The 22,347-nt window shown below is 38.1% G+C and overlaps 1 protein-coding gene across 1 annotated transcript in view; it reads right to left on the bottom strand.

Annotated features, from left to right (window-relative positions):
* LOC149142516 (uncharacterized) overlaps positions 1-20,985 on the bottom strand; it is a 239,090-nt gene extending 218,105 nt beyond the window's left edge. The window contains exon 1 of the mRNA XM_089447271.1: positions 20,491-20,985. Within this exon, the coding sequence (XP_089303397.1) occupies positions 20,491-20,731 (241 nt within the window). The 5' untranslated portion in view covers positions 20,732-20,985. The remainder of the gene's footprint in view (positions 1-20,490) is intronic.
* Between the last annotated feature and the right edge of the window lie 1,362 nt (positions 20,986-22,347).

The raw sequence follows: 22,347 nt of genomic DNA, 5'->3' as shown, positions 1-22,347 counted from the left end.
ATTGTAGTCTTTCAAACCGAAGCAGGAGAGCGGCTTCGAGCAACCAATGTGCTACATGTGCCAAGATTGGGGATGAACTTACTCTCCGTATCTCAACTTCAAAACAAGGGCTATGACGTTTTCTTCATTAAGGAGAAAGTATATGTCAAACACCCAAGTTGGAAAAGGAAGGCCCAGATTGGAATCAGAAGTAACAGGCTGTACAGGTTACAGCTAGAATCACCAATGGCACTGATAGGCAGCAATGGAGACAAAGATTTGAATGAACTATGGCACAGGAGGATGGGACACTTACACCATGGGGCTCTGAGAATTCTCAGGAAAACAATATCAGGAGTTCCAGAACTAAGTACCAAACGAGATGATGTATGCAGAGGGTGCGCTCTGGGCAAGTATGCCAAAGTAGCGTTTTCCAGAAGTAACAATAGAGCTAAGAGTGTGCTAAGATTGATACACTCAAACATCTACGGACCAATGTCCACAAAAGCTCTTAGTGGTGCCGAATACTCCATCACCTTCATCGAGGACAATTCCAGGGAAACTTGGATCTAATTTCTGAAAACCAAGAATGAGGTTTTTGGTCAATTCAAAGAGTTCAAGGCTCTAGTGGAGAATCTGACAGGAAAGAAGATAAAAGTGTTGCGCTCAGACAATGGTGGAGAGTATGTTGACAAGGACTTTACTGATTTTTGCGCTAAGGAAGGCATCAGAAGAGAGTGGACAGCTCCCTACAATCCGGAGCATAATGGGGTAGCAGAAAGGAAAAATAGGACTATTGTGGAAGCAGCTAGGGCAATGTTGTATGATCAAGATATGCCCAAATTTTTGTAGGCAGAAGCATGCAGCATGGCAGTTTATGTCCTAAACAAGACTCCTCACAGGGCATTGAGAAAAATCACTCCGGAAAGGGTCTTCACCAGGAAGACACCTGAAGTCAGTCATTTCAGGATATTTGGGAGTTTAGCGTATTGTCGTATACCCGAAGAAAAGAGAAAGAAATTAGATCAAACTGCTGAGAAAGGATATCTTGTGGGATATAGCGAGAATGCTAAGGCATATAGAGTCTATCTTCCAGGGAGTAGGAAGGTAGTAGTTCAGCGAGATGTAAAGTTCATGGAGGACAGAGCTTTCAGGAAATCCCGAGAAATGCCTTCCGAGGAGCAGTCAAAAGACGATCTGTTGGTCCAACCACTTCGACCAGCAAAAACTAGTACCAAAAATTCTCTTGAAGACAAAGCTTCAGAATAGGAGGAATCTCAAGAAGAGGAAGAGCTGATGGATGTGCCCACTACCAGTGGAAGAACGATCCGAGAACTCTGACAGATTCTACGGGATGCAGAGGACTTCATTGGTGCACCTAGGAATAATAAAAGGGAGCGAAGACAACCAGACAAATACCAGGCCCTAGTAGGTAAGGTTGGGGAACCTTTTAGTTTTTAGGAGGCCATTGAGCATCAAGTATGGGTAGATGTTATGGTGGAGGAATACAGTTCTATAATCGTCAATGATGTCTGGGAAGTGGTACCTAGTGCTCAGGACAGGTCAGTGGTAGGTTCGAGATGGATCTACAAGATCAAATATGTTGCAGACGGCAATGTGGAGAAATACAAAGCCAGGTTTGTGGCTAAGGGGTATGCTCAGAAGGAAGGGATAGACTACGAAGAAAACTTTGCCCCAGTAGCCAGGTATACTTCTATTAGAACTATGATATGTCATGCAGCACAAATGGGGTGGGAGATTCACCAGATGGATGTTAAGACGACATTCTTAAGCGAGCTAACAGAAGAGGAAGTATACATTTAACAGCCAGAGGGTTTTGAGACACATGAGAAGAAATCTCATGTATGCAAATTAAAGAAAGCCTTGTATGGGCTTAAACAGGGACCTAAAGCATGGTACGGTCGAATTGATGGCTACTTGCAGAAGATGGGGTTCGTCAAGAGTGATGCAGACCCTAATCTCTACTATCTTGTCGTAGAGAATGAGCCTCTAATCCTAGTGTTATATGTGGATGATCAGGCTCATCAAAGACTGCAAGAAGAACCTAGCCACAGAATTCGACATGAAGGATTTGGGACAGATGCATTAGTTTGGCAGTAGAAGGGTGAGATCTTCCTTGGACAAGGGAGATATGCTACAGAGATCTTGAAGAGATTCAGGATGCAAGACTGTAGACCTATGGCTACTCCAATGATCACCAACTGGAAGAAGATTGATGCATCAAAAGATAAAGACATCGATCCCACCTTGTACAGGCAGCTTATAAGGTCCCTGATGTATCTGGTCAATACCAGGCCAGACATTTGTTACGCTGTCAACACCCTTAGTCAGTTCATGGTGGAACCCAAGAGGGCACACTGGGCAGCAGCCAAACATGTTCTCAGGTATATTCAAGGAACAGTCGAGCATGGACTATTGTACACCCAAGGCAATGACATCAAGCTGAGTGGGTTCACTAATGCAGATTGGGCTGGAAGTTCAGTAGATCAAAAAAGTACAATTGGGTATTGTTTCAACATTGGATCAGGAATGACCTCCTGGTGTAGTAGGAAACAGAAATTCGTGGCACTGAGCTCAGCTGAAGCAGAATATATGGCAGCTAGCACAGCTTCGTGTGAAGCCATATGGCTTAGGAAATTGCTTGTGAATCTATTCAGGAGAAGGATGGAAGCAACCAGGATTTTGTGTGATAATCAGAGTTGCATCAAGCTCTCTGAGAATCCGGTATTTCATGATCGGTCGAAGCACATTGATATCAAGTGTCACTTTGTCAAAAACTGTGTCCAACAAGCAGCATTACAATTGAGGTACACTCCTACAGGAGAATAGGTGGTAGACATCCTCACCAAGGCTCTAGGAAGAAAAAAGTTTGTTTATTTCAGGGAGAAGATGGTGATGGTGAAGAATCCATTTCAGTAGCAAAAATGGATAAGTATCAAAGTTGCAGTGCAACAGTTAGCAGTGGCAGTGCTATGGGCAGCATGATGCAGCATATTGCGAGGTTGTTGCAATACAGATGTAGCAGTGGCAGTGGCAGTCACGGGCAGCAGTACAGGAAGCAGCAGTGTAGGGGATGTGAGGCAGCAGGCCAAGCATCAGCACAGGTATCGATGCAGAAGATCAGTGTGATGTTTCTATGGTGAAGCATTGCTAGAGCACATTCCTCGCTAAGAGGGAATGTTGATTTTTGGTAGCATCGGATGTGCTCTAGCCTTGAAATTTGGAGAAGAGGCTAAGGCATGTGAGATCTCCAAGACCCAAGAATCGTTTTGAGAAATTCCACCCGGATGAGGAGTTATTAAAACAATTAATATTTTTAATAGGTTCCCAAGTCTAAACTTAGGAAAATAAAAATATTAATGGGTATTAATAAAGATAAGGGTAAGAAACTTCTAAGAGATGAGGATCAAGTCTGTCTTAATCTTAGCCATTGATTAGAGACTTAATCTCAGTAGTTGATTCATCAACGAGAAAAGTATAAGAGAATACTTGAGGATCATTTGGAGACACACCAGCAGATACTCGGTATCTCAAGGAAAATTGATTATCAAAAAAAAAGGAGATCCATTTCAGAGGGAGAGTTGCAGGGTGGAGGAAGAGGAGGGCATCAACAACAGCCTGTGACTAAGGAGGAGGTGACGCAAGGACAATGAGAGACAGCGCAGGGAGAGACGCAGTCCAGAGGATAGACGCAAAGGGACGCAGAGCCACGCTGAGCCACGCAGACTGACGCATAGGTGACGCAGGTGGGAGAGAAGGGTCTCCAAAGTGTCAGAAAGTCAGAAAGGGAAAGTCTTAGGTGTTTTCTTTTAGTTTCTCTATAAAATCATTCCTTGTAAAAGCGATTGTTCCTGAATATTAATAAAACCCTCATCTGCTGCATCATTTTTCCCGCATTGGGTCTTCCCGGGGACAATTGTCTAAAAACAACTGTGTTGATGTGATTGGTTCTTGTGCATGTATTTTCTCTGTGTAATTATGTGATAACTGTAGTAGAATTTATTTTAATATTTGTTCAAGGGATTTTGTAAATAACTTATTGTGAAGAATAAGTAGGAGAAATAAATCAGTGACTGCAGCAGAATTTCAATTTAGAAATTTTCACACCAAACATATTATCACACTTTCAGTCTTGTCTCTTGCTACAAAAGTCCTCGGATGGTCACTTTTTGATGCTCAGATATATGTCCCATGGATTGATGCCAGAATCATACTTATGATTTCAATTGAGCTAGGAGTAGGTACCACAGAGAACTTCAGATAGATGCCATAGAGTGCTCCATAAAATCTCAGGGAGGTGATATAACAGTGCTCCATATAAAACTTGATAATGTGTCCTAATCAGTGTCTAGTATATCTTAAACAACTGCACTTTATCAAAGTTTAGAATTGTATCTTTATCAAGGGTCCTACATAGTCCTAATTCTCTTTTCAAGGAGAATGGTTCTTTTAATCAGCTCCTTCTCGGAGCAACAGTTTCCTACAACATCCTCCATCCTCAGGTTGGGCTTTCTTCAATATTCAATGTTCGTCAATATCACAAGCAAGAGTAAGCAACCAACTGTAATGAATTAACTTTACCAAAAGAGTAAAAAGTATCCTGAAGAAGGATAACAGCTCCATCTTAATCTAGGCATCTTCTCATACATGAGGCACTGAGGTTCATAAACCATACGATGAAACTGATTGAAGAGAAAAAAGGGGTCCAGCTGTGCAATTCTGATTTCATATATCCTCCAAAGTCCAACCACCATACCATTTTCCTTTCTTGAAGATGGGCCCAACTAGGGTTTCTCAAAACAGTCATTGATCATATCCAAAAAGGTTTCCAATGTTGATTTCCAATCAGGACAACTTCATCAAATTTCCTTCCAAATCCTAACCATCAATGTCACTAGACTTTCCATCAAACCCTAGCATTCTTTTAGGTCTCCTTCAACTTAATCAACTCAAGAACTCTTCCACTGGTGTCTTTCTCACTGACTTTCCTTCAACCCAGCTCTAATCCCATGTTACTTTTAGGACAAATTGATGCATGTACACATTTTAAAATTTCTTCATTACGATATAATTATCAATACCATTTCATCATTAGCAGCAACATATAACAATAGTACAGCATAACAGAAAGGGCCATTAGAAGAAAAGCAGAGACAATATGGACACCAATATTTAGGTCGGAGACCAGGGCAAAACCCCACAAGGGGGAAAACCCAAACTCAATTCCACTTATTTAATATCAAGAGTTCAACAGAAAGAGATACAATGAGATGTAGTACATCAAGCCACCTAGGACCAACGACATATGCTTGTCTAGCAAGCCTAATCAATGTCACTGCCTTTCCTAGATGAGCTTGCTCAACAAGCCTAGACAATGTCACTGCCACTTTCATTTTCAAATCAGTGTTCATCCCTGACTGATGTGTTGCATCAAGATCAATGACAGTGTGTCAACGCAATACCCTCATTGAAATGTCAATAACATCATCGTAGGGGACTGCGCATATCCATGTTATATACATATATATACATTGTCAATGCCATCACAAGGGACTGATTTCATATACCTTGATATTCAATCTTGTCATTGTATATATATTGAGGACCGAGATCATACATCGCAGAACATAAGTCAACCATCATAGAGATCATATATATAATGCAAAGACCATATAACACCGAGATCATACATCACAGAGACTGAAGTCAACCATGCTATGGAAGTTGAGATCAACCATACCACCGAGTAATGAAATCAACTATATCATTGTCGAGACTAACCATTGCATTATGTCGAGGGATACAGGAGAGATGCTATATAGAATAGAGGTGCATTACATACCACTATTGTGATGTATAGGAACTGTGTAATGATGTAGGGAAACTGTGTAACGATACCATGCAGAGAAACAACAATGTGAGACCACCAAAAACATGAGACCTGTAGCCATATGTGCTATAGTGATTAAGCACATATCAAATAGTGAGAGCATTTGCCAAATAGCGCGAGACCAATGCCAGTATAGAGCAAGACCTGTGTGCCAGTATAGATCAAGACTTCTAAGAGCCATAAAGGATAGGAACTGCAATTATGTTCTTCAAATACGAACCCCATAAAGCATGCGGATGCTAGCCTTTCAGAGCGAAGAGAATGATCATGATCAATGTCCCCAAGAAATCTGAACTAGCCTTCCACTGAACCACAGAAACCTTAGTGCTAAGTGGTGGTTGTTGGGTGAGTGACAATACTAATATATATATAGGATGGCTCCAAGGGACATGGCCCTTGAGGAGGGTAGTTGACATAAGGGCCAACCCAACTTTGACCGAGTTCAAATTTCACTTTCCCTCCATAAATAAATCATATAAATCATGCCAACTTTGATGAGATGATATTTCTTTGTCCAAATAAATAATATTTCTATTTAATACATTTGCTACATAATAATTGCTAGTTCAAATGAGCTAGGGAATTCTTCCCTGGCTGCCCAATTTCAATAGTCATCAACATATAATAACAAAATCAAAGGCATACCTTGGACCTTCTTAAAGTAGAGATTTAGGTCAGCATTGCTTCCGGTAAAACCAAGCTTCATCAAGAAGCTATCAATGCAGGCATACCAAGCTCTTGGGGCTTGCTTTAATCCATAAAGAGCTTTCTTCAGTCTACGCACATGAGTTCTCCTGTCATGCACTTCAAAGCCTTGTGGTTGCTCCACAAATACTTCTTCCTTAAGGAAGCCATGTAGAAAAGCAATACATCCATTTGGTGAAGAGTCCGTCCCTGGCTAGCAGTTAGAGCCACAATGGATCGGATGGTAGTATATCAAGCAATTGGTGCAAAAAACTCATCAGTTTTCTCCCTCTTTCTGAGAGAAGCCTCTAGCCACAAATCTGTTGAAGAATCTAGGACAGTTAGCATTAGTAAGATTCTTCTAGACTTGATAACAATTTGTGAAGTGCTTTTACAATTTATCTTAGCTTGATCTTCTTCTTATTATTAGTTTGTGTGTTTACTTCATCAAACTGCTACCAAAAACAAAGAGACAAGAACACAAGATGTTGGCATTTTGCCAGGGCCAAAACCTCTCCCTCTTGGAGAGGAAGACCCACACAAAATTCTTCTTATGGAGATTCAATTGACGAACACCAAGACCATAACCCTTGACCTACTAGGCCACTCCAAGACCAAGTCACCAATCCTCTTCTTGCTGTTGAGTTCATCATCAACATTGTTGCTTCACTGAATTCTTCATTATTGTTGCATTATCAAGGTCATCACTGAGATCACTAATGTTGCATCTTCATAGAGATCATAACAACAAGATCTTATACTGAGACATGTACATATAAGAGCGTTGCATCTAGATGGTCTTCCATCAAGATCACGATTATATGTAGAAGTATGTCGAGACAGTAGATATCCTTATCACAAATATACTAAGACTTATGATAGCATCTAGAAGTATGCCGAGAAAGTATCAATGAGATCCTCATCATAATAATTAAGCCAAGAGCATGACTGTGTTTTTCTTCTCTACACTGAGATCCTTATTGTTACAGCTATGTCGAGATTGTCACCACAGAGAAGGTTACATTGTAATTACATACTGTAATCACCACCGAGATTTCAAAAGTATCTGAGATCCTGTACTCACTCTACCCACCGAAAATTACAGTGAATCCAAGTTCCTGCACCCTATTGTACCCATCCGAAATTTTGTACCTCTGTACTCATCCAAAGTTGCAGAGATGTCCGAAATGTTTTCTGTGTTTTGAGGATACCCTAGCTGGGTACATATAGTGGTTATGTCTCTAGTTTGAGCCGACTTATCCAGGTGAACCGACATGTCATCCTTTAGTTATTTAATATATCTTTGCAAGCCGACATGATGTCTTTTCATCGCTTTGCTTGCAGGCTTCTTCTTTGAAGGATGGTGCTTGTCTTGGAGGGTTGCTTGACACTAGGTTGACTCATGTTCATTACATAAATGCTCAAGAAGAGCTCTTCAATATAATTTTGACTTTCCTAGACCTATAGAATGAGCAAGAAACGCATTCATATAATTTATAAAAATAATAATTCATTTCCTTGACTAGTACAAAGATCAAATTACATTGACAAATACCGAACCTAGTTACCCTTTTCTTCAACACTCCCTCTTAACTAGGGAGGTATTTACAATGGTACTTGGTTATTCTCAATCTGAAGAATTTTTCATAAGAAGAATCGGATTGGTAATCCCATCTATATAGCATCATATCAATCAGCATTGTCATAGTGCAAGGCCTTGACTAACAGCTCCATCTCTCCATGAGACCATGAGCTACAATGTTGGCGAGACCAATGATTTATAGACACCTTCATCATTGTCTCTCAAGGTACATACCAACCCAAGTGTTCACTGAGTATGAACTTCTAGGACTATTCTTATCTTGGGTTCTCAACCCTTAAAGAATATTGGTCATCTTGCCTACTCTTATCTTGGATGCCCTACACATCCTCAAAGAGTATTGGATGCTAGATGATTACCCAATCCTCCCATTCTTTCTTCCCAAGTGAAGACAAGAATGTTGTGTCTATCATGTGTCTACATTTCCATTCATGGCCTTCATCTAGACTTACGGTTGTTAGTCCTAGTCTAGTGCATGACACATGAAATGGAAAAACACAATTGGCACTCCTTTGTAATCAGGAGTGATCTAATTCAAACTCCCTCTTGATCGGGGACCTGTCAGAGCTCCCTCTTAGCTAGGAACTCTTTTATACATCAACAGCTTCTTCTTCGTGGGTTCTTCAGCTGCTTGATCAACTTCTCTCCTTGATATCATGAAATTTAGTTGAGCTTCTTCCTTGTAGGGCAACAACAATCTATCACTTTCCTTCTTATTCCGTCGTGTCATTCCTTTCTTCATGGAAAGTGGTCTTCTCGATACATATCTGGACATCATGTAGCTACTTCTTTCCCATCATGCTTCTTTCAGGAATTTCCATCCACCACATGAATGCCAGTTGTACTTGTACTTACAATTCTTGTTCCAGTAGCCTTGCATGCACTCATCTAAATATTATTCAAGAAATCAAAACATAATAGTAAATTAAATCGTACCTTACTAGATGGCTCTTCATCATGACATCTTCCTGTAGGTATCAGCATCCTGCATTCATGTTGACACATCTCCCAAAGATGTCCATTGTCAAGGGTCTTCATCTTTTCCATCAGAGTCTTCATATCTTTCTAAGAGATTTCCTAGTCAAGTCTTCTTGGTCTTTGGATGTTGATTGCCTTCATTAGGGTTGCATATCTCATGATCTCTTCCTTCCTCACACGTTTCCTTCCCAGGTGCTTTCAATCAGAGTTTCTTAATTGTAGTCAACCACCTCATACTTCATATGAGGACATATTATGTTGATTTCATCTAGTGTGACTTATGCCTTCCTGCATCTTTTCAGAGGAGGAGATCCTTTTTCTCTTGATCATGCTTCTCAAGATAGAAGTAATGATCCATGTTACCTGCAACCATATGACATGTCATTATAATATTAAACACAAGCATACATACCTTATTTTACCTTCAGGTCATCGAGGCTTCTTCCAGCAGCTTCCTTGATTGAAGAGATATTCAATCCCTTGATTTGCTTCATGTCATCACATCATCATCTCATGGATTCCATAAGTTGGAATTCTTGTTGAAGCACTTGCTTCCTCTCTAGATTAATGAACCCTTCGATGAGGATTCCATCAGAGAATTTTGAGGATCTTGTATATCCCCAACTATCAAATGTTTCCTTTTTGACTTGATGTATGATGAGCCTTGTCCCAAATGACTCCTTCCTTTTCTTCAATGTCCACTGAGGTTCCCAAGAGCTATATTTTTCATGTTTGTCTACCATGGGGTTTGTCCTTCATGATTCCCATGGTTATGTCACAAGCTCTTGTTTCTAATGCTTCCATGATGCCATGATACATTTTATTATCTTGGTCATATCTATAACACAAGATTTAGGAGCTTATGATAAGATCCTTTTGTGAGGGATACTATCTTACTCAAAGGAGAGATTTGATACTCCCTCTTTCCTTGGCCCTTTTCTTTAGCTTCCTCCATCTTTCAGTGATATGAACTTCCAAAATCTTTCTATAGCATTGAATCTTAACTATACTTATTTTTGTCTTTGCTTGAGGACCAGCGTTGCCTTTCCTTTCTACACATGGTTGAATTCTTTTATCCTTTAATACTATAAACTGCAACTTGTCTTTCTCTATCTAGCCTAAAGACCACAAATTGTCGGGTGAGGTAACCTTCTTTGTTCATTGATATTTGTTACCTTACTCATCAATGATGACTACCTTCTTGTCATCTTTCCTAGATCTTCATGAGGTTATTCCTTCATTCTTTGATACCTTTACTATTGTGTAGGTCTAAGTGACCTTCTTTACTTTAATTCCCAAGAGTATATCTAGCATTTCATATATCTCTCTTTATGTCTCCTCTTCTACTAATTAGGTATGAGAGGACTTTTGAGTGATATCATATGAATCCTATGAATCTCTTGATGGATTCAAACAATGCTTGACCTTCATAAACCTTTTCATAGATATCAATGATTTCTCTCTTCTACGAGTATTATGACAATCCTCCTTATTCTATGCAAGGACTTTCGATTATCTAACCGATTTATAAATCCCCTTGCAATCATGAAATCATTTAACCAAATCTAATTATAAAATTGAAAGATACTTACTTGGTGCATGAAGAGGAGATCTTCACCTTGATGCTTCTTTTGCTTGAGCTGCCCATCATTAGTATCCTTTCATCACAACTTCCTTGGAGACCTTCTAGCACCATGACATTAGTGGTCTTGACATGTTAGTGATACTATGTTTTGATCTGAGCATCATGCTATTGAGGTCATATTCATAGACAGAGTTTGAGACTGTGACAAGTATACTGTTATGGTACTGCATTGACACAGTGATGTCTATGTGCATTGTGTAGAGAGGCAATGTATTGAGAGCCCAAACTTGTCAATGAATAACATAACTAAACTGTGGGTGGCACTGTATAGATAGACTGTCTCATCACCAAAACTGCCTTGATGTAATAACTATATTGAGACAATGATGTAATCATGGATTGTGAGAGGTATTCCTTGGATTACTTCTGCAATATATATATATATATATATATATATATATATATATATATATACCTGAGACTATCTTTTATGGCATGGAGAAAGTTTAGTGATCAAGAAGTGAGGATCACTGATATACTCCATCAAACTGAGCATGAGTTGAGTGCATGACTGTAATTACTGAAGTTGATACTCCATCACTGTTGTAGACCTGCTTGTTGTATACTTGCTCCTTTAATCCTTTCAACCTGCTTTGATGTCCTTGAAGACAGATCCTTGTATGTCTCTTTTGCTGCCCTTCATTTGACTTCAGCACCTTAGCTCTGATACCATGTTGAAGAATCTAGGGCAGTTAGCATTAGTAAGATTCTTCTAGACTTGATAACAATTTGTGAAGTGCTTTTACAATTTATCTTAGCTTGATCTTCTTCTTATTATTAGTGTGTGTGTTTACTTCATCAAACTACTACCAAAAACAAAGAGACAAGAACACAAGATGTTGGCATTTTGCCAGGGCCAAAACCTCTCCCTCTTGGAGAGGAAAACCCGCACGAAATTCTTCTTATGGAGATTCAATTGATGAACACCAAGACCATAACCCTTGACCTACTAGGCCACTCCAAGACCAAGTCACCAATCCTCTTCTTGTTGTTGAGGTCATCATCAACACTGTTGCTTCACTAAATTCTTCATTACTGCTGCACTATCAAGGTCATCACTGAGATCACTAATGTTGCAACACTGCTGCATCTTCATAGAGATCATAACAACGAGATCTTATACTGAGACATGTACATATAAGAGTGTTGCATCTAGATGGTCTTCCATCAAGATCATGATTATATTTAGAAGTATGTCGAGACAGTAGATATCCTTATCACAAATATACCGAGACTTATGACAACATCTAGAAGTATGCCGAGAGAGTATCACTGAGATCCTCATCATAATAATTAAGCCAAGAACGTGATTGTGTTTTTCTTCCCTGCACTAAGATCCTTATTGTTACAGCTATGTCGAGACTGTCACCACCGAGAAGGTTACACTGTAATTACATACTGTAATCACCACCGAGATTTCAGAAGTATCCGAGATCCTGTACTCACTCTACCCACCGAAAATTACAATGAATCTGAGTTCCTGCACCCTACTGTACCCATCCGAAATTTTGTACCTCTGTACTCATCCGAAGTTGCAGAGATGTCCGAAATTTTTTCTGTGTTTTGCAGATACCCCAGTTGGGTATATATAGTGGTTATGTCTCCAATTTGAGCTGACTTATTCAGGTAAATCGACATGTCATCCTTTAGCTATTTAATATATATTTGCAGGTTGACATGATGTCTTTTCATCGCTTTGTTTGCAGGCTTCTTCTTTGAAGGATGTTGCTTGTCTTGGAGGGTTGCTTGACATTAGGTTGACTCATGTTCATTACATAAATGCTCAAGAAGAGCTCTTCAATATAATTTTGACTCTTTGACTTTCCTAGACCTATAGAATGAGCAAAAAACTCATTCATATAATTTATAAAAATAACTATTATTTTTTTTAACTAGTACAAAGATCAAAATTACATTGACAAATACCAAACCTAGTTACCCTTTTCTTCAACAAAATCTAGCTTTATATTTTTCAATATTTTCATCCACACCATGTTTGATTTTATACAACCATTTGAAAGTCACAACAGACTTACCTTTGGATCTTGGAACTACTTCCCATACATCATTATGTATGGTGTGTTATCAACCCGTAATTTTTGAGGTTGTGGAAAAAATCACAGAGGTAACCACAAAACACTTTGGAAATTGGGAATCTAGCCCTTCCAGTTTTAGAGAGGGATCTCTCTTTATGATTTAGTTTTGTTTGACTCAAGGCATTAGGCTAGCTATTAAGTTCAGGTTTGGGTTTTTTGTGTTGTTGGGTTGAAAACGGGAAGAAAGGTCATTGGGCAAATGGAGTCACAGGTTTGGGATGATCAAATACAGAGTTTACAAGCTAAACTTACAGGGCAAGTTAGGCTAATTCATTGGATTCTTTAAGGTCTATGGTGTGAAGGGGAGGAAAAGATTTAGAGATCCAATTAAAAACATAGCAGTTAAGACTTCTGATTTTAATCTTCAGTAGAAAACATGAAAATTATTCTTAAGCCAGAGACAGAGTGTACATTCAAACAAATCATGTTCTTTATCTTGTTAGAATAATTCAGATTTTAGAATCACATATGATAATAAAGAGAAAACAAATTGACAAAGAGAGATGCACTTCACCAATAAAAATGACACGTGAATCCTGTAATGATTGCACTGTATTACTGAAAATCTGATCAATTGTGGCTCTGTGAGCTGCTTTATCATACAAGTCATTTTCTTCAAAACAAGTCCCAACCCTTCATAATTCGAATTATGAAGTACTTATAGAAAATATTAAAAAATATCTTGATTCTAAAGATCAAGATAGGATCCTAAAAATATTTAACAACTGATTACAAAAATAGTACAAAAATTTAGGAATATTCAAACTGTTGGAACTGCTGGCCCTATTTATGAGGATGATTGTTGATAACTGAGCCTCCAACTTTGTTGTGTTGTTTGCCTTGTTGTCGAAGGTAAAGTTACTCAAGTAATTCACACAACTTCTCCCATCTGTCTTCAGTAGGGATAGAAAATTTAACTAATTTTCTATAGGCCTCATTGACATCTATGTACTTCTAGAAAGTTGGTTTGATGATGAACAAATTCCTGAGCTCATGACTGATGAACAAGTTGAAATATAAGGCCTCCAAGAATGCTTTCCCTGTTATGTGCCCCTTTATACCTGCAAATCTTGACTTATCTTGGGCAATAGTGGATATTTTCTCCTGGTACTCTGTCAAGCTCATAAGTTTATCTTCCCTACCAATCAGTTTTGGTAGACCTTTCCTGTTCAGCACCTACATCTTCTTGTGAAATCTCTGTATGTTGGTTTCTAGACTCTGACACTTATTGTCAAGTTGTAGCATAAGGTTCCTCTTGGTGTGCATCCTCCTCACTTCTAAAATAGTCTTTGTCCTATCTTGAATTCCCAACTGCTCTAATTCTTCTTTGTTTTTGGAATTCAGGAATTTAATAAGTGTTGTTGCTTCCCCAGGTTTCTGTCCTAAGTCTATTTTGATTTGCCTTACTACCTCCTTGGACCTCTGTATCAATTCTTGTTGCTCAAAAATAATATGTATGGAAGGCCATATTTCTGTGATGGCTTCACCAATTTTTGTCCATATATTTTCTCTGGCTTGGGCCAGAGTTTGACCCATAACTGATTCACTATGCAACTGCTCAATTTTAAGATTTAGCTAATGGGTTTTCTGCAACTCTGCCACATAAAAATTATCAATTTTTAACTTCTATTCTGACAGTGTCTTGAGCTGAGCTTTTAACTTAACAATTTCTTGTTCCTGAATGGACAGATCGTTCATGGCTTTAACAAGCTTACTTGCAGAATCTAATGTTTGTGTTGGTGTTGAAGTTGATGTAGATGTTCTTGGAGTTGTGGTCGCTAAGATTGGGACTATTGTAAGTGGAACTATGGCCAACTGTGTTGCCTGCTCCTTCTCTTTCAGCAGTTTCTCCAATTCTACTTCCATGTCCCTGATCTCACTGTTTTGTTCAATCACTCTCCAGAATATATCTTCATTCTGCTTTTCCATCTCTCCAACTTCCTTAGCCTGTGGATCTTCTATGGTAGGCAATTTTAGTTGTTTCCTTAACGTTGTTATATCAGCATCCTTTCTTTTCACCAGCTCTTCTATTGCCTTTACATCTTTGGGATTGTATCCCAATTTGATCACCAAGTCTTCAAGTGACTTGATTCTAGTATCCTTGACTAAGGATGAAATCCTTTCCAACTTTAGTTGTGATTGTGTGTTGTTTAATGACACCTGCAATCTGGAAGAGGACATGGCAGCATTTGTTAGTGTAGCATAGTGTTGATAACTCCTAGTGCACTTCTGGCCCTATTTCTTAGTGCACTCAAGCTCCTATTTTTTAGGAACCCAGTTCCACACAACCTACACACAACCAATACTCTTAAATTCTAGTGCACTTGTGCTCCTATTCTTTAGGACAAAATTTCTGCGCTCCACAATCAAGGCTCTCTCTCAGAATCTAGTGAGCTTTGTGTTGTCACAATCCTTCCTGCACAAAACAGTTTGCGATTTACTTGTGCCTTTGTCCTCTCTTTATAGGTGAACTTCAATCCATGCAAGGGGCCTTGCTTAACTTAGAACTCGAGATTTGATAGTGAGTAAACTGAGTGTTACTTGCTCTCCTTCCAATCATCACTAGAGTTGCTAAATCGTGCTCTCTCTAATCAACACTGGAGATCTAACTCGCTCTTCCTTCAACCAAGACTGAAGACTAACTCGCTCTAACTGAACCGCTAACTACCACCTCGTTTTGCAGTCAAACTGGTGAAGGCTTCCACTTAACTAAAGCTCCAACTCTATGCATGTTAACTTGATGATTCTTCCAATAAACTGAAAATAACTCATCCTAACTGAAGTCTAACTCGTGAAGACAACTCGAGGTCTTCATTGGCTAAGGCACAAGCCAGAAGACCTTGCTCACCATATTTTCAACAATTTTTCCAGTGAATAATTAAATAAAAGTAAGTCGAAAGCAATGTTGCGGGGGAGCGCCCCACCCCTTGATCCCGCTCCCAATCCGCGCTCCGAGCGGGAGCGGTTCGGGAGCGCGCTCCCTAAAAAAAAATTCGCTCCCTGCCTTTTCGGGAGCGATTTCAGGAGTGTTTTGTCTTTTTTGCAAAACAAATTTTGTAGTAATGTCAATTTTTTTTTAAAGAAACAAATAATTTTTGAGTGGGGCAACTTAATGATCAAGTATAGGCCCTAGTATTGATATGCTATTCATGGTAATGTTTAAGAAAAGTGACATTCTCCTTAATATTCATTTTCATCCTTTTACTTAAATTTTTAACATTACCATGAAATGACTCAGGATGTTTGAGAGTGGTTTCTGCCTCATTGGATTTCATATGGAGAAAGCAAAATTTTAGATTTCATTCATAATCCAGTAGACTTATCAGTTTTTCAGGATTTCAGGATTAGGGAATTGCAATGTTTCCATTGAATTTTGTCATGTATTAGGGTATGGAACTCGTATTTAATCAAGAGCACCAATCCCTCTATGTACCTTGATGTTAATGACATTGGTTGTCGAACTCCTCTATCATGACCCTCCTAAAAATGTACACATCACTCAAACAAAATCTTGACTTGACATGTTATGCTTGTTCTATCTTATGTTAATGCTTAGAGGGTGATATTAATGACAAAGATCCCTATACAGATACATAGGTAATGACAAAGATACCTTTGGATATTAATGCTTAGAGGGTGATATTAATGACAAAGACCCTGATTTTCCAACAAGACTAAAAAATTAGACATTTCTCGTGGTGGCAAGAGGCCCAAGCATAAGAAATAGATAATAGATTTACTTCGCTTTTCTAATTTCTAGTAGCTTTTATAACTATTGACTCTTTCATATTTATTATGATATTTTTTTAAACAATATATGACAATTTAAGTTTGAAGTTGGCAATTATAACTCATTAGTAATGAATTATGAATATGATGCTTCATGAAAGTTGAAAGTTGCTTCATTTCATTTCATTTTATAACATTTCATTTCATGTTAGATATTATTTGTTGTAATGGTTACACTTAGCTTACAAGTACAACTTTGGTGATCAATGATGATAAATGTTATATATTGAATTTTGAAAGCTTGAAACTTTAAGATTGATGAATCATGAGACTCAATATGTTGTATGTTACTATGTTACTAACTTGTGGACGTGGTTGATGAAGATTATAACTTCTAGATGATTGTTGTTGTATGGTTCAATCTATGTTTTTTTATGGTTTTTATATCTAATTCATTATTCTACATGTTTTTGTTGACATATATGTATCAAAATATAAAAATATATATATATTATATAAAAAATGCTCCGGGATTCGCTCCCAAACCGGGAGCTTCTGAAAATGTCGCTCCCGCTCCCCGCTTTCACTCCCACTCCCAAGTAACACTGGTCGAAAGTAATTTCTCGGGGGTATTACAAAGCCTCTGCACTTTACTTTATATTATTCATGAGATGATGCACTTGGACCAATTTGCCGCCAGCCGGCTCAACATATATATGTGGTGTGGCACTGTGGCAGTTGATCCAAGGCCTAGATGAGGTTTGTCTCATTCCTTGAGACATGGGAGGGCTTGCACCATCTTCAGTGGCCTCAATGTTGGAGCAGAGATAGATATTTTACCACTTGGAGACCCATGAGACCCAATTTTGTGCCCCAAACCCACATTTGGGGGCCACAGGATGATTCGCACCCAGATAGAGGGGCCAACCCCTATGTGGACTCTTTCTCAATATGTACTTATTCCCCACAACAAAAAAACTTCTTATGTAATCTTTTTCATTTGGATTAATTTTTCCTCTTCTTACCTTATATTGCCTCAGATTGGCTTTCTTATCTTCACCCTAAAGTTTCCATTTTAGCCTCGTTTCTCGATATTTACTTGCTTCCTTTTTTCCTTTAAACTTAGTTCCAAAAGACTACTCTTCATTATACTCTTCCTCAAATTGCTTACTTTGTTTCCCTTGTTGCAATATGAGCCCCTTAAGTTCTTCAAAAGACAAGATTTGTGTTATTGTTGCGGTACTTAAAGTTGAGTAACAAAGGCTTCATGACATGGTGGCAGGTTATTGAAGACAAAGGATGCTAACTAGATTATGAATGAAGAGTCAGGCTGTTTGGTTGTTTCGCAAGTTTTAAATACAAGCTCTTGTCTAAAGGGGATGATGTCGATAGACTTCCCGTTTATTTGTCAGACATTGAGTTTGTAGGCAACCATTGACATTGAGCTTGTGTACAGTTTGTTGTTTAGAGCTCTCATATGAGAGGGATTGTTGGAGGGCATACATCCAGCTACAACCGTAGCAATAAATGTTATCATGCGTGACTAAGTTTATGTTGTCAGTCCTAGGTGATTAAGTATCATAACAAAGAAATGGCATTAAGTTGAGTATCGGTAGCACGCTTCTTGAGAGGTTCATGAATTTTTTTATGTTGGTGGCTACGTTGCACAACTACCCACACCTGGGGCATGGATGCCCAAACTCAACCCCAGTTTCCATCTCCCATGCTGAATTCAGGAACTGAGATGTCATTGCACACACCCACCTGAACCGGATTCTTGCCCACCAAACTAAGTACTTCCCAACAAGTAATTCGAGGTAGCCCAAAACAGATACTTGAACCCTGACTTTGGGTGTGTTTGGGGATTACATGGGTGCATGCTCCATTAAAAAAATTGTCTTTAATTTTAAGAACATAAAAAAGGCCAAAAAATGCAAGGATGGCCGGAGGCCCTCCCTGAAAATCCCAATCCTTCACTTACCTCACAGCCGTATGCACTCAAAACACTAAATCACCCTCTCATTTATACCATTTCATTTCCAGCAATGAAAGAAGAAATAGTCCGATGGTGAAGGGAGAGAACAGTCCAGCAATTAAGGGATTTCGGTGCTCTAATAATTGTATGACTGTTCAAAACTTCAATGAATCAATGCATTCTGAATTTGATAAGTCATAATAGAATTAGATATCATGATTATGAAATGCAGCGATGTGCATGTTTTTGTTGTTGCTGAAAATGATATTATGCAGTGTGAATGTTTTTTAATTTTAATTTTTTTATATATATTAAAAGTATATATGAATCTAGTGTACACCTACAAGCCCAAGATCCTTGTTTAAAAAGTGTTGTCCTCATACCCCAAACCCAGGAACCCTGGTAACTTAGGTAGGCAGCCTACTTCATGCTAGCTATACTTCTCTTTATTCTGCATCTTAATGAGCTCATTATATTCTCTCTTTGGATTCCCATATCTCTATGTTTGTCTGTCTCTCTTTTCGTTATCGTACTTGTTCGATTATAAAATCTAACTAGATGAAGTGTTCCCTAGTCTCAACTTCAAAGACGCAGAGTCTACATTTACGCTACTCTCTAGTTATATGATGGCACGACTCAACCAGTCCATGTATAGGCTACTCTGTAGTTATATGATGGTTTGTCTCAACCACTCATCAGATTTCACTACAGTTGTTAAAGACAAAACTGACAAAACTGCCTCTGTTGCCGAAAAAATGGCTTCAACCCCGTGTTTCATGTACTCCACTGATTTCTCACTTTTTTCTCATTTTCCATTTTTCTCTTTTTCACCCAAGTTTCATGATCACTAATCAAGATGGTAGTCTTAACTTCCAACGAGCAGAGTCTACTATGGACACTGTTACGGCAACCCTCTTTGCATATTCCAACAGTTTTCGCAAACAAAATCGCCCAAAAAATTGCCCAGGTAGCCCAAATATAACCCTTCTCTTCCTGCCTTCAGAATATAATATGAAAACTCCCCAAAATTCAACAAAGGCTGATATCGTTATGATAACCCTCTTTGCATATTCCAACAGTTTTAGAAACAAAATCACCAAACAAATTGCCAGAATAGGCCAAATAAAACACTTCTCTTTCTGCCTTCGGAATATAATTTGTTCTTAAAAAAAGAACTCACAATGTACAGACAGCCAAGTTCCAACCCAAAGTCAGAGCAGCGCTGAACTCACAAGGCGCCCTTCAAGTTGGTTTCCAAACATCTAGCTTGTCCTATGTCATCGTTACAATAATGAAAATACAGTCCTTAATACTCAGTAATAACGTTGGAGGATCAACAGGTCTTGGCTAGATGGTAAATCAAGGGTGTTGCATATCTCTTCACAGAATTTGTACCAGGCAAAGGGGATCACTTTTGCCAGCTCAACCACAGAGTTACCCCAAGGGTATAGAGAGAATTGAACCTGAGGTGATTTAAAGGACCACTTAAGCTAGCCCTTGGGGCTCTCTTCAACATTCTATTAGCCATAAACATGTTCTGCTCCTCATTGGCTGTCTCCTAAGGCAAGCTGTCAGTTTCATGCCATTCCAGCCAATCCAAGCTGTCATTTTCAAAGGAATTGGAGTCAGGTGCAAGGTTTGGGCAAATTTGGCCCAAAAAATACTACAAATGAGACTACTGCATACTGGGAAAGGGCACCGATTGTTCACAAAAGTTTGAAAAATAAATCATTGGGTTCTTGTTAAGGTTTGTTTGGTTGATTAAAAAAAACATTCAGAGTTCAAGCTTCGTGCAGGGTATGTTGTCAAAAATCATAATTTTCCATTTTTGCTTTTGTTTCTGAAGAGAAGACAGAGCAAAGCAATACAGAGAGAATCGTTTTATTTACATACGCGTTCCTCCAAAAGCTACTGCGCTAGGGTTTCCGATGCCAGCAGTGGATATGTTGGGCAAGGGTTGAACGTGTATAACATAAAATGATATCAATCCATTGTCAGCACCCCCACTCTCACTCTGAGCAAACATAGTGAGATTGGCGTTGATGTTGAGGTTGGTTAGAGTCCATTCCAACGCGTATTTGCTGTACTCGCTCTCATCTATTGCCACCATTATCTTCTTCACCTCTGCTGTCATCGTTTCTTTCTTCTAGTTCGCAGAATGCAAAGCGAAGAAAGGTATACAGAGACTTGAGAGAACTACACCACGGGGGTTTGAAAGCATTCCGTCCGTCTGCCAGTCAACAGACACTGCTGCATTTTAAATGACGCGCGTCTTGTATTTAGTGACAAAGAGGGCTGCACGTTGTTGTCGTGGTCCGCCACCATCAGATTTGCAAATTTGCTGTATTTTGTGTGCTCGTGTTCCCTCATTCTCTGCAAAAGCGGCACTGCCATTAGAGGTTAAAATAAACGTGATGCACACATTTGCAATTTTGTATCTTTGCGAGATTCAAGGTATGCAAATTCAAGTTTGCAGTCCTCGAGCTTAATGTGTACCGTTGTAACGAGGGTTCAAAACAAATTTTATTATTTTCAAAACCTCTTTTACAAAATTTAGAAGTAATGTACATATTATACGGTAATGGTTTTTAACATTTTTCATGCTTTTTCAATAGATTGTACGAGAGCGTAAATACAATGGTTAACCAAGTTTTTATAGTATTTGGAATGGAGTTATTTTTAGTTTGATTTTTTTAGTGTTGTATTTTGGTGAAAAATTTTGAGGTGAAATTTTGATTTGTGTTATTTATACTGGTTTTTTTATTTTATATGGATTTAGCATTTTCAAATAAATTTAGGGCACTTTATTTGTGCAAGAGTTACCTATCAAGCTTGTTATTAGATTTTAGAGAAATTAGACCAGAAAACCTACAGGAAAAACTTCCAAAAAGTCTCACTAAAGACAAAACTAGAGAAAAGAGATATATCTTATTGTACCCGTCCTATTTTAATGGTTAGAATCATTAATACTAATTAAGAGTGTCATGACATCTTATTGATTTCATCTCATATCATATCATATCTACTTTGATATGAACAACACGGACAATTTATTACCAATATTATAGTTATCTTTATTAAAAATATTATTATTAAACAAAAATTAAGTTATAGATAAATCTTACTTGATAAATTATTTAAATAAAAGAATTAATAGATTTGCTTTATAATTTTTTATAATAGTTTTTAATATATATATGTTTATATTTAAATCAGTGATAAAGATAAAAGTCTAATAAATCAAAGTTTCCACATCTACTCCTAATATAAATATACATTGTATTTATTCAAAATGTCACTATCAACATTTTATTTCAAAATTTATTTAAATAAAAAATAATAATTAATAACATTCGTTATAAATATGAATAATTTTTAATACATATATGTTTATATTTAACTCATTACTAAAGACAATTCAAGAACAGCAGACAATATCAATATTACCATCGGCCATATATAGACTAGCCATTTCAAGGGCATATTACCATCGGCCATATAGACCAGCCATTTCAAGTGCAGATAGGCCCTAATACAATGTCATTTTTTGCAGATATTATCATATTATTATATTATGCTCTATATATCATTGTATATATCTATTTCTTCGGTAATTTTGTACATTTCTTGAAGATATTATCATATCATTATATTATGCTCTATATATCATTGTATATATCTATTTCAGAACAGGTATGGTATACCCACTCGGGTTAATTTTGTACAGACATTATACATTTGAAGGCTACG

The sequence above is a fragment of the Pinus tabuliformis genome, chromosome X (assembly GCF_031772625.1).
Source record: "Pinus tabuliformis cultivar Carrire ecotype Pingquan chromosome X, CPIR1, whole genome shotgun sequence".
NCBI classification, from domain to species: Eukaryota; Viridiplantae; Streptophyta; class Pinopsida; order Pinales; family Pinaceae; genus Pinus; species Pinus tabuliformis.
This window is presented reverse-complemented; position numbering and strand designations above follow the sequence as displayed.